At 45.0% G+C, this 11,272-nt stretch overlaps 1 protein-coding gene across 3 annotated transcripts in view; it reads right to left on the bottom strand.

Moving 5' to 3' along the window:
* Window positions 1-2,630: 2,630 nt before the first annotated feature.
* dlgap1a (discs, large (Drosophila) homolog-associated protein 1a) overlaps window positions 2,631-11,272 on the bottom strand; it is a 100,279-nt gene continuing 91,637 nt past the window's right edge. For all 3 annotated transcript variants that reach the window (XM_014140415.3, XM_045694112.2, XM_045694111.2), the window contains exons 7-12: window positions 8,244-8,641; window positions 7,665-7,750; window positions 5,984-6,423; window positions 5,662-5,753; window positions 5,395-5,547; window positions 2,631-4,517 (exon numbers count right to left, since the gene is read on the bottom strand). In XM_014140415.3, the coding sequence (XP_013995890.2) occupies window positions 4,302-4,517; window positions 5,395-5,547; window positions 5,662-5,753; window positions 5,984-6,423; window positions 7,665-7,750; window positions 8,244-8,641 (1,385 nt within the window). In that variant the 3' untranslated portion in view covers window positions 2,631-4,301. The remainder of the gene's footprint in view (window positions 4,518-5,394; window positions 5,548-5,661; window positions 5,754-5,983; window positions 6,424-7,664; window positions 7,751-8,243; window positions 8,642-11,272) is intronic.

The following is an 11,272-nucleotide window of genomic DNA, read 5'->3' as shown; positions in this document are numbered from 1 at the left end:
AGAGCACAATCTGAGCACTCATGTTGAGAATCTAGCCAGGACACTGGGGTTAAATCACTAACTCTTGGGATTAGTATCGGATTAGAGGTTTTAGTGACCACAGAGGATCAGTACAGAAAACCCTGGGGTGTTGGTGTAGAGCGATAAGTACACCGTACTGGCCCTCCAATACCAATACCAATACCCAGCAGCGTCTGGTCTCTGATCTAGGGATGGACCAGACCCAACACGGTTGAGTTTCAGGTTGCCCCGGAGCAGGTTTTAATCCAGATCAAAAATAATTCTGTGTTAGATTTTAGATTCTGCTCCCCAATAACCTCTGTTCAGCCTCCTTGTTCAAAAGGAAACAGAAAGTTAATTAATACTTTAACCAAATGTCATGGGATCATTAGCATACGCTTGACTGTAGTAGCATATGATGTGGTATCATCGGAAGATAATTCATTTGAATTTCTCTCAAAATGTTATCAAAAAGCAGAGGGATCAACATACTGTACACTACATGGCAAAAAGTATGTGGACACCCCTTCAAATTAGTGGATTCGGCTATTTCAACCACACCTGTTGCTGATAGGTATATACAATCGTGCACACAGCCATGCAATCTCCATAGACAAACACTGGCAGTAGAATTGACCATTCTGAAAAGCTCAGTGACTATCAACGTGGCACCGTCATAGGATGCCACTTTTCCAACAAGTCAAATTTCTGCCCTGCTAGAGTTACCCCGATCAACTGTAAGTGCTGTTATTGTGAAGTGGTAACATCTAGGAGCAACACCGGCTCAGCCGCAAAGTGGTAGGCCACACAAGCTCACAGAATGGGACCGCCAAATGCTGAAGGGCGTAGCGTGTAAAAGTTGTCTGTCCTCGGTTGCAACGCTCACTACAGAGTTCCAAACTGCCTCTGGAAGCAACGTCAGAACAATAACTGTTCGTCGGGAGCTTCATTAAATGGGTTTCCGTGGCCGAGCAGCCACACACAAGCCTAAGATCACCATGTGCAGTGCCAAGCATCGGCTGAAGTGGTGTAAAGCTCACCACCATTGGACTCTGGAGCAGTGGAAATGCGTTCTCTGGAGTGATGAATCACGCTTCACCAACTGGCAGTCCGACGGTCGAATCTAGGTTTGGCGGATGCCTGGAGAACGCTACCTGTCCGAATGCATAGTGCCAAGTGTAACGTTTGGTGGGAGGAGAATAATGGTTTGGGGTTGTTTTTCATTGTTTGGGCTAGGCCACTTAGTTCCAGTGAAGGGAAATCTTAATGATACAGCATACAATGACATTCTAGACGATTCTGTGCTTCCAGATTTGTGGCAACAGTTTGGGGAAGGCCCTTTCCTGTTTCAGCATGATTGGTGTGGAAGAACTTGACTGCCCTGCACAAAGCCCTGACCTCAGCCTCATGGAACACCTTTGGGATGAATTGGAACGCTGTCTGCGAGCCAGGCCTAATCACCCAACATCAGTGTCCGACCTCACTAATGCTCGTGGCTGAATGGAAGCAAGTCCCTGCAGCAATGTTCCATCCTCTAGTGGAAATCCTTCCCAGAAAAGTAAAGGCTGTTATAGCAGCAAAGGGGGGGACCAACTCCATATTAATGCCCATCATTTTGGAAATAGATATTTGACGAGCAGGGGTCCACATGCTTTTAGCCATGGTGTGTAATTTAACACAGCACAAGGTTATTTGAACCTAAATAAAACATTTGGACAAATTGACCCCTTATGTGACATTTAACCCATCTTCTCTCTCCTATCTTGACAGGCAAGTTGTGATATGTTCATATGGATATCTAAATATGAATTATTGACAAATCATGCAATTTAAGTTTTACACAAACATATAGTTTTGATGTATAGTTCCTTTGGATGAAGTAATTTAAATCAAAATGTAGTAAGCCATTTGTGGGGTGCACCAGGTAAAGTTGCAGATAGAAATCTAATGTGAAAGCTGACAATTTTTAATGTACACTCAGAAAAAAAGGTGCTACCTAGAACCATAAAAGGTTCTTCAATTGTCCCCATAGAACCCTCTAAAATATTTTTTGGGGGTTCCAAGTGGAACCCTTTCACTAATACAAGTTTCTGAGTAGAACCTTTTTCACCATCAAAGGGTTCTACCTGGAACCAAAAAGGGTCATCCTATAGGGACAAACGAATAACAACTGTTTCTATGAGTGTCGGTTTCATAACAGAAAAGTGTCTGTTCTAGCAATATATTTGAATCTGAGCATTCTGTAATGTTTTCTAGGAACAAGCCACTGTTGTTTCCTGCCATTGAGGACTCCTGGTGGTCAAGACGGATCTTATCATAATGTGTCTGGGTTACACACCTGTTTGCATGTCAAGACAAAAGCATGCATCCCTTTTACTCCTTAGTGGATCCACATTTTGGCCATCTTTTTTTATTAATCTATAAATGTTTTTTGTTGTTATTTTCTTTACAATATTGCAGATACATTGCAGTTTTTTTGTCCAATAGTGGATGATAAATGCTAAGGCATCACATTGAAGAAAATCTCAAAATACATCAGTGCCACTCAGTGGTTAAAATAGGAAAAGCACATCAGGCTGACCGAAAAATGTAATCAGTCAATGGAAATGAATACTGGTCAAGACCGAGAACAGAGTTGATCATTATTTTATTCTGTGTTTATCATATGTATGCACATATACTCTCTATACAATACAACATAAGATCAGAGTAGCATGACAGACCACTGAACAGAAACAGTAAAAAAAAAAAAACGAAATCATCAATAAATAAATAGTTCAATAAATAAACAGCTAAATTAGGTATAGATTTTAGAATACTAATATTGTGTCTGCATGCTTACTGGAACATCCTCATGTATCATTTCTGTACAAACACACAAATTGTTATTTTCAAGTACAAGTGGTGTTTTGACTATGTACAAAATGTTCATGAGGCTACTTGACCGTATTGAAGAAAGGCCAACATGTCAACCGAGGAAATCAGGAAGCACTTTAAGAGACCCACAACCACACACACACTCACCTCTAAACACTGATGCACACAAAACGACACCCACACCCACATACTGGCACGCACGCACGCACAAACACACGCACATGTCAATAACACACACACACAGAGACCACCAGCACTAGGAGACCCTGATTTGACAGACTGAATTTCCATCTCTTCCTGAGAAATAACACAGAGCTAAGCCTGCTGGAGCATCACACTGGCCCACTTGGGATTTAACTAATATACCCAGAAATAGTTTACTAATAAAAGTAAACCACTGAACTTGCTACTGGAAAAACATTGTTAAGAAATAAAAGAACTTGATTTCTTAGTGTCCCTCTGTTTTTAGGGTATTTCATATTGGGTGGCTCATCATTGCAAATATCCTCAGCTGTCATAAATCCACTTTAGACACACATCAGACTTTACAAAAGGGAAAGCAGGATTAGTTGTCCTTGTACCAAGAATTACTAAAACGTTGAAACATATATTTCTCTAGAATAAGCGACTATGTCTTTACAATAGACAGCTTCAGCATAACAAACCAACAGAACTGGCTACAGAAAAAAGATCTTTGTCTCAAATCTCTGATCTTCACAGATGGGATTTCAAAATCAAAGTGTTCATTTGTTTTACACGTTTACTTGATCTGATTTCAAACAAATATTGCTTAAGCATAATATACCCTGTTCGTTTGCCAATCATGTCACAATCAAAGAAAAAAGATTCAGAGGCTTGAATGGGACATGAAGCAAGGCCTTCTGTTTGACCCATGCTTAGGTGAAAGTTCAAAGAGCTAAAGAAACCAAATGCTCAAAGATTATTATTATTTGCTGTCTGTTAGGATATCAACAGCTGTCTACATTGATTAAGAATGCTATACATTTTCAAGATCATGGTGTATGTTACACAGGTGTGGGTAAAAGTGCTAAACCTTTTAAAAGAAGGATCACGAAGCGGTCATCTTCAGGCGAGGATCTATGTTACATAGATAGAAACAAGACCAGGATCAAATTTGTGAGAGACAGATAATAATATGTAAGAGAAACAACTATACCGGTGGCATTTCGCTTCCCACTACGGAGAAAATAGTGTGATTATAATTACAAATACCCTGCACTTATCTATCAGTGGGAGTAGGTCTCTGTGTTTGTGTCCACAGGAACCATACTGTTAAAAGCTTATGTATGTTTACCTGTGTGTTTGTGTTCTAGCGGTGTGTGAGGTGTACTGTAAGTGAATCTGTGTGTGTGTGTGTGAGCCAGGGTGTGTGTGTAGTGGTGAAGATGTGCTTGCCACGGGGCTCATAGCCTGGTTTGGGCCTCGGGGATATAGATCTCGATGCTGTCTGCGCTCTCGGTGGCTGAGTTCTGCCGCACCGACGCAGCTCGCTTGGCAGCCATCAAGCGCTTTCGCGCATCCAGCCTCTGCTTCTCGGAGCTCTCCAGGGACCTATCTCGGGCCAGGGGAGGCTGACCTTTTGGGGGTTTCTTTGGCACAGGAGGAGGGATCCGTTTCTCCTGAACAGGGACGACAAATAGTCAGTTAGCCGCCTCCCAGGGGGGACGGGGACAGGAGCGCAGACAGCATTTGCACACCTATAGCAGCACACGGCTAGCGTTACAGATAGACAACCACACGCGATGCAGCGACTGCATGAGGTACGGTGGCCCAGCGAGGTCAGGCCTCGTGGTGCGTGGCAGATGGAATGACTTCTCAAAACCAGCTCACTGTCGACAAGAACAACAAAACAAAAACATGGAGAAGCGGTCAGAAAATCAAGAGTATAAAAAGCAACAGCCATGATACAGTACAGTAAACACAACTCTACTGACTTAAATGCAACACATGACAGGAACATGGCAACATTCAACATCTTTTGGGTGTGAGGTTTTTCACTGTGTTAAAATATGATTGTGTACAAAACTATTGGGAAGGGAAAGGGGGATACCTAGTCAGTTGTGCAACTGAATGCATTCAACTGAAATGTGTCTTCTGCATTTAACCCAACCCCTCTGAATCAGAGAGGTGCGGGGGGGCTGCCTTAATCGACATCCACGTCTTCGGCGCCCGGGGAAAGGGCTGTCAGTGGGAGTAGTGTATATGCTGTAATGTGTGACTCATGCCATGTAAAGCACTTAACAAGGTATGGGGTACATCTAATAAACCCTCACCATCTAGACAAATGTCAGTTGTTGCCAAACCCCCAAAAAACATTGATACAGTATGTCAATATAAAAGAATAGTGAAGCTACAACAGCGATACTAGACCATGCAATGAGTTACAAAGCTACTGATTTGTTTCGGCATGATGAGTATGTCTCGGCTGGTCCGTATCATGATGTACTCTGTGTCATACACAGACAGACACTTGCTGGTTCTGGATGCCTGTTTTACCTTTCTCTCCGGGGGGTCCAGGGGCTTCCAGCTGTTGGCCTTCAGCTGGTGCAGCTCGTCAAATTTCAGGCTGATGTTCTCGATGGACAGCTGGAGCATGTCCCAGAAACCAGCCAGGTCCTGAGAGATGGGCCGTGGGTGGGCGCTGGGCTTCTGGTGACAGATCAGTAAAGATGGGAAGAACAAAACAGAGTTTTATCTCAGCTTTAATGTGAAGAACAGGGGGAGAGGGACAAAGGAAGCTGGTGAACTAGAAGAGTCACTCACCAGGTTCTCCTCACAAAGCTCCCGGAACTGCTGAAACTTCTGTGACATCAGGAGCTGAGCACTTCCCACAGCAAGCCTTATTTTCCCCAAGACTGTGGAGAGGAAGATCATGTAAACACAGAACAGATAGCACACACACCAGTGGAGGCTGGTGGAGGAAGAACTCAGACGACTGGCTCAGTGTAATGGCTGGAATGAGCCCACCTAATTTTACCTAGCACAAGTACAATGACACACAAGTACGCAGCACCAGCCTCCACTGACACACACCCACATTTGTGATAGGTAGTGGTATAAGAGCCTTTGGACTGCGCAGACTCACCGTCATCAGGCAGTTCGTTCTCCTGTTCATCCTGCTCCATCTGTCTGCACCAGCCCTCCATGCGGTCTGTCTCAGCCTGCAGCAGCTTGAGGAACCAGCGCCCGTCCCGCTGACACACGGACCTCTGGACCCCCTCCAGGGGGTCTTCGGTCAAGCTATCGATCCAGGGATCGGGCGGGGGCAGGATGGACGGGTCGAAGCCCACGTCGTCGTAGTCGTCTGAGGTGCAGGCGTGGTAGTGGTTCCCCGAGCCCTGGATGCTGACGGTGGAGGCGGAGGCTGGCGAGGTGGCGGCGTCGCGGGAGTACTGGCGTGACACAGAGACTGAGGAGGGCAAGTCTGTCTCCGGGGAGTCCAGGGCGCTGTCTAACATGTCAGGCATGTCCAGGTCAGCCTGTACTGCGGCTGTTACACTGTTGGAGCGGGTGAGCCGCCGGTATCTGCCAACAGGGGGAGACAGACATCAGTGCCCAGTCTGAGCTGACCTGACCAGGAAAAACTCTGAACCCCAGTTTAAGCCTATATAGGGCCCAGAGATTTTCCGGTTCAGATCATGTGGTCAGAAAAACCTCAGACCCTGAATTTAATCCATTCTGATGGACATAAGTTGTATTTTACCACATTTTGAGCCAATCCATGGCACCATGAATGAACATCCCACATAGAGAGATAGTGTGGGAGGAGCACAGAGACACAGAGTGAGGGAAGGGAATGGGCCCTAGGCTGCAGTCATCATGAAGCAGGCTACTACTGTGAAACACCACCCACCAGCCATGACCATTCCTTTAGAGCGAGCGCCCTACACTACAGACACACAGCAGAACTGTACAAGAACAGCCTCACCATGCCGATGACTGTTCATGCTATATTTGTCCTGTACAACACTTAGGGTGGAGCAGAACACACGTAGGAACCAGGAAGAAATATACAATAAGGTTTATAACATGAATAATTTCACTCTGATTCATATTAAAACTCCCACAGTCTAGTATTACCAGGCTGCCATAGTGGGCGGTTAGTGATCCTCATTAACAGAAGTTGAGACACCAGCTGCAGCAGTCAGCTACTTTAAAGTCTTCCAGCATTATTTATCTAACTTCTATCTCCGGTATAGAACAAAAAAAGTGTAGAGAGTGTAGGCGTTTTAATTTGCCTCGTCAGACTGCAATCGCAGGTCAGCTGGCGAGGACGCAGCTAAAGTCACTGAAGACGTGTCACCGGCGAGTCCAACAGACAAACACAACTCCCTCACTATTTTCCTTAAAGAGGAAGGGGGCAGAAAATGCCAAAGTTCCAAATGTCTGTTTCACTAGCACAGCTGTTCCACTGCATTCACAACCCTGGGCTCAGGCTTCTTCCCCCAGAAACTCCCATGACTCCCTTGATAACGGCCTTCGTTTGTAAACGGATGCCTTTCTCTGGACATTCACACAAAAGGTCTTGAAGGCAAGAAACAGTGAGCGACTGACATTCTGACCTGACTGAGAGGAGAGAGAGAGAGAGAGACAGGGAGAGGGTGACAGAGAGAGAGAGAGAGACAGGGAGAGGGTGACACACAGAGAGAGAGACAGGGAGAGGGTGACAGAGAGAGAGAGACAGGGAGAGGGTGACAGAGAGGGTGACAGAGAGAGAGAGAGAGAGAGACAGGGAGAGGGTGACAGAGAGAGAGACAGAGACTCACCCCCTCTCATTCTCCACCTGGACCCCAATTGATTGGAACTTGGACTGGTCCTCCATCTCCAAAGCTTCCTCTTCTGGCCCGTCCACCTAGAAATAAAATCATCAAAGAAAGAAATGAAATGATAAAATATACATTTACCTCAGAGTCACTACAATATACACACAGCGTTTCCCAACTCCAGTCCTCCAGTACCCCCAACAGCACACATTTTTGTTGTAGCCAGGGACAAACATACCTGATTCAATACATCCAGGGCTTGATGATTAGTTGACAAGTTGAATCTGGTGTGCTTGTTCAGGGCTTCAATTAAAATGTGTACTGTTGGGGGTAGTGGAGGACTGGAGTTGGGAAACTGATATACAGAACACCAGGCTGAAGTAAATGTAAACATCTGCCACTAGAGGACAGTATAGAGCAAGAGTAGAACCATCCTGTCAACTCAGAAAGGGTATGGGGATCCAGTCTCTCAAAACCTGGCTCTTGTATCACCTAATGCATTTCTTATCATTCCCATATCAGATCAAACTAAATGTCAAATGACACCTCAAAAGTTGTTGTGAGGTAGCGTCTACCACAGACCTGGATGCCGATGGACAGCTGGCACTTGGCCCTCCTGGCCTGCTCCTTCCTGCTGTCCTCAGTGATCTGGGCCAGGGCAGAGGTGGTGGTGATGGTTATGGTGCTGTTTGAGACATGCTGACTGGCGGGGCCGTGGACCTGGGCGTTGGCCGCTTCGATGGCTGCCGTCAGGGCCTTCATGCTGTCGATGCTCTCCGTGGAGTTGGACAGGGCTGACTGGACGGTCATGTCTCCCCGGGAGTGGCTGTCCCTGTTCCCCTGGCCATGGCCATCCATGAAGGCATCCTGGGCCGACTCGGTGCTGCTCTGGGCTGTGATGGAGATGAAGGGTTTGGAGATGGTGGTGCGGGGCGGCACCGGGGGAGGGGTCTTCTTATAGGTGGTGATGCATGATGACACTGTGGGGAACCATGGGAGAGATACAGTACTTGTGAGGCAGGGGGATATTTAACACACACACACACATAAACAAACATGCACAGTATGTCATAGAGTTGCAGTATATCAAAGTATGAATGTATATTCTACTCTCCTGCTGTGGACAGGTTCTGATGTTCTCATACATACAGTTAAATCTATAGGTGATCAGGAGAGGACCATTATACTCACTGGTGTAGAGGGAACATGTTAATATCTAAAGAAGTAGTAGTAGTAGTAGTAGTAGTGGTAGTAGTAGTAGTAGTAGTAGTAGTAGTAGTAGAGGTATGTTGTGAGCCAATTAATACAAAGACATGGATAAAACACAAGGGTTTTTTAGTCTTCTCTTTCCACCTTTTTTTTTTTTTTTTACTATGCTCACCTTGTTTTTAAAGTTTATGATGTCTTGTTTTTGTGATAGCTTACATAACCTATCAAAGAGTTAGTTACCTGCTCATTACAAGACAAAACAGTGTTATTACAACAAAAATAACGAGGTGTTAGTCATTTTTCTCTTCATAATGACACAACCAAAAGGTAGACATAAACCACAGTTCGGGAACAGCCAGGGAGTTCCATTCTCCTGTAGGTCAGAACATTTCCCCATAGTGCGGAACTGGAGGATGTTAAATTGTGCGACACATATTAGCATACTCTGTATCTGTTCTGACCTTACATCACAGAGACAAACGCCATACTTTTATCCACAGTAACTGGTGAAACACATCAATACAGGTCCAACTGTACTAGAAAAATGCTTTTCAAATGAGTTCTTAAAAGTATGTTTCACTTGTAAAAAGTATTGGGATCATATCCAATACATCTCCAATGAGATATTTTATTCCATGGCAAGCTAACAAAGTGAGGTGTCTGTGGAGGAATGCTCCATGAAGGGTGGCAGGATGTTTATGTTACCTTGATAGCAAGAGCTCTTCTTCTGTCTTGGACCACGGTTCTGTCTGCTTTGACAAGTTACTTCAAAACGGACACTCTGACAGGACTGTATACGGCCTCTGCCCGTTGTTTTATCTCTCCTTCCTTCATTTGATATCGTTTGATATCACCACATCTAAAGCGAACACTCTTTTATGATAGAAATCTGGCTCATTTGGGGGATTTCATTTTAAAACATGGTGTGAAAAAGAGTAGGCCTCATCTTTAGCCTTGACAAGGAAAGTAAAAAGTCAAGATTGTTCTAAAACTATGCAAAATGTTAAAATATTCAGTAATTTCCTTTCAAAACACTGTCTTCCATCTATCCCATTTCCTCTTTCAAATACGACAATAAAACTAATTTCAAATCTACATACTGTATCTCAACGGCTGCAGTTTATTCCATATCTTAAATTCGTAAATTAGACAGACAAAAGAACCTCATCTGAAATAATTATAAGTAGAGGCAATGGATTCTGTGGTAGCCAGCTACTGTATTTTCCATGCGAGTTCTCCTGTAGATGTTTTTGATAAGTGATGGCTGGCAGGAAGAGGCAGAGAGCACACAGACACACACCAGCTCTGCTCTGAGACTGTGGAGCTCATTAGTGTGTGCAGTGTGATCCCCCTGCCCCGGGACGCCCCTGGCCCTACTGCTTGTTTCTATGCCTGGAATGGGAACTAACACTGTCTCACAGTCCTGAGTGATTTTCCTGTTATCATCTGAAAATGTAAAGCATGATTGGAGGTCTACAGTCAGTTTATGGGAATTTGATGTGATGGGTAGAGAAGCACAGAGGCACTTTCTTCAGTTGGTAGGCGGAAGATGTTACTGCAACAACTTGACTGTCGGTGTGTGTGTTTGTGTGTGTTTGGTGTGTGTGTGTGTGTGTGTGTGTGTGTGTGTGTGTGTGTGTGTGTGTGTGTGTGTGGTGTACGTGTGTGGTGTACGTGTGTGGTGTACGTGTGTGTGTGTGTCTGTGTGTGTGTGTGTGTGTGTGTGTGTGTGTGTGTGTGTGTGTGTGTGTACGTACGTGTGTGTGTGTGTGTGTGTGTACGTGCATGTGTGTATACATTGAGGACCATATGATGACAATTCGCTGTATATTACACACACATAAAACATATATTTAATAATAAAACCACCATTTGTCCATCAAAGCCTAATGCGCTGTAGAGACATTAGTCAATGAGACAGAATATAGATATGATGCTGTCAGCCTCCTAGTAGAAGGTTCCTCCAGGTTTGTGTATGACCTTTGACAGTGGAGGAGATAGTGGCTTCAATATTTTCTTAGAGAGCAGCCTCCTCAGCAGAGCCAACTAACCCTGGTCTTTCTTAGAGAGCAGCCTCCTCAGCAGAGCCAACTAACCCTGGTCTTTCTTAGAGAGCAGCCTCCTCAGCAGAGCCAACTAACCCTGGTCTTTCTTAGAGAGCAGCCTCCTCAACAGAGCCAACTAACCCTGGTCTTTCTTAGAGAGCAGCCTCCTCAGCAGAGCCAACTAACCCTGGTCTTTCTTAGAGAGCAGCCTCCTTAGCAGAGCCAACTAACCCTGGTCTTTCTTAGAGAGCAGCCTCCTTAGCAGAGCCAACTAACCCTGGTCTTTCTTAGAGAGCAGCCTCCTCAGCAGAGCCAACTAACCCTGGTCTTTCTTAGAGAGCAGCCTCCTCAGCAGAG

This window comes from Salmo salar, chromosome 14, assembly GCF_965601325.2.
Source record: "Salmo salar chromosome 14, fSalSal1, whole genome shotgun sequence".
In the NCBI taxonomy this organism is placed as follows: Eukaryota; Metazoa; Chordata; class Actinopteri; order Salmoniformes; family Salmonidae; genus Salmo; species Salmo salar.
This window is presented reverse-complemented; position numbering and strand designations above follow the sequence as displayed.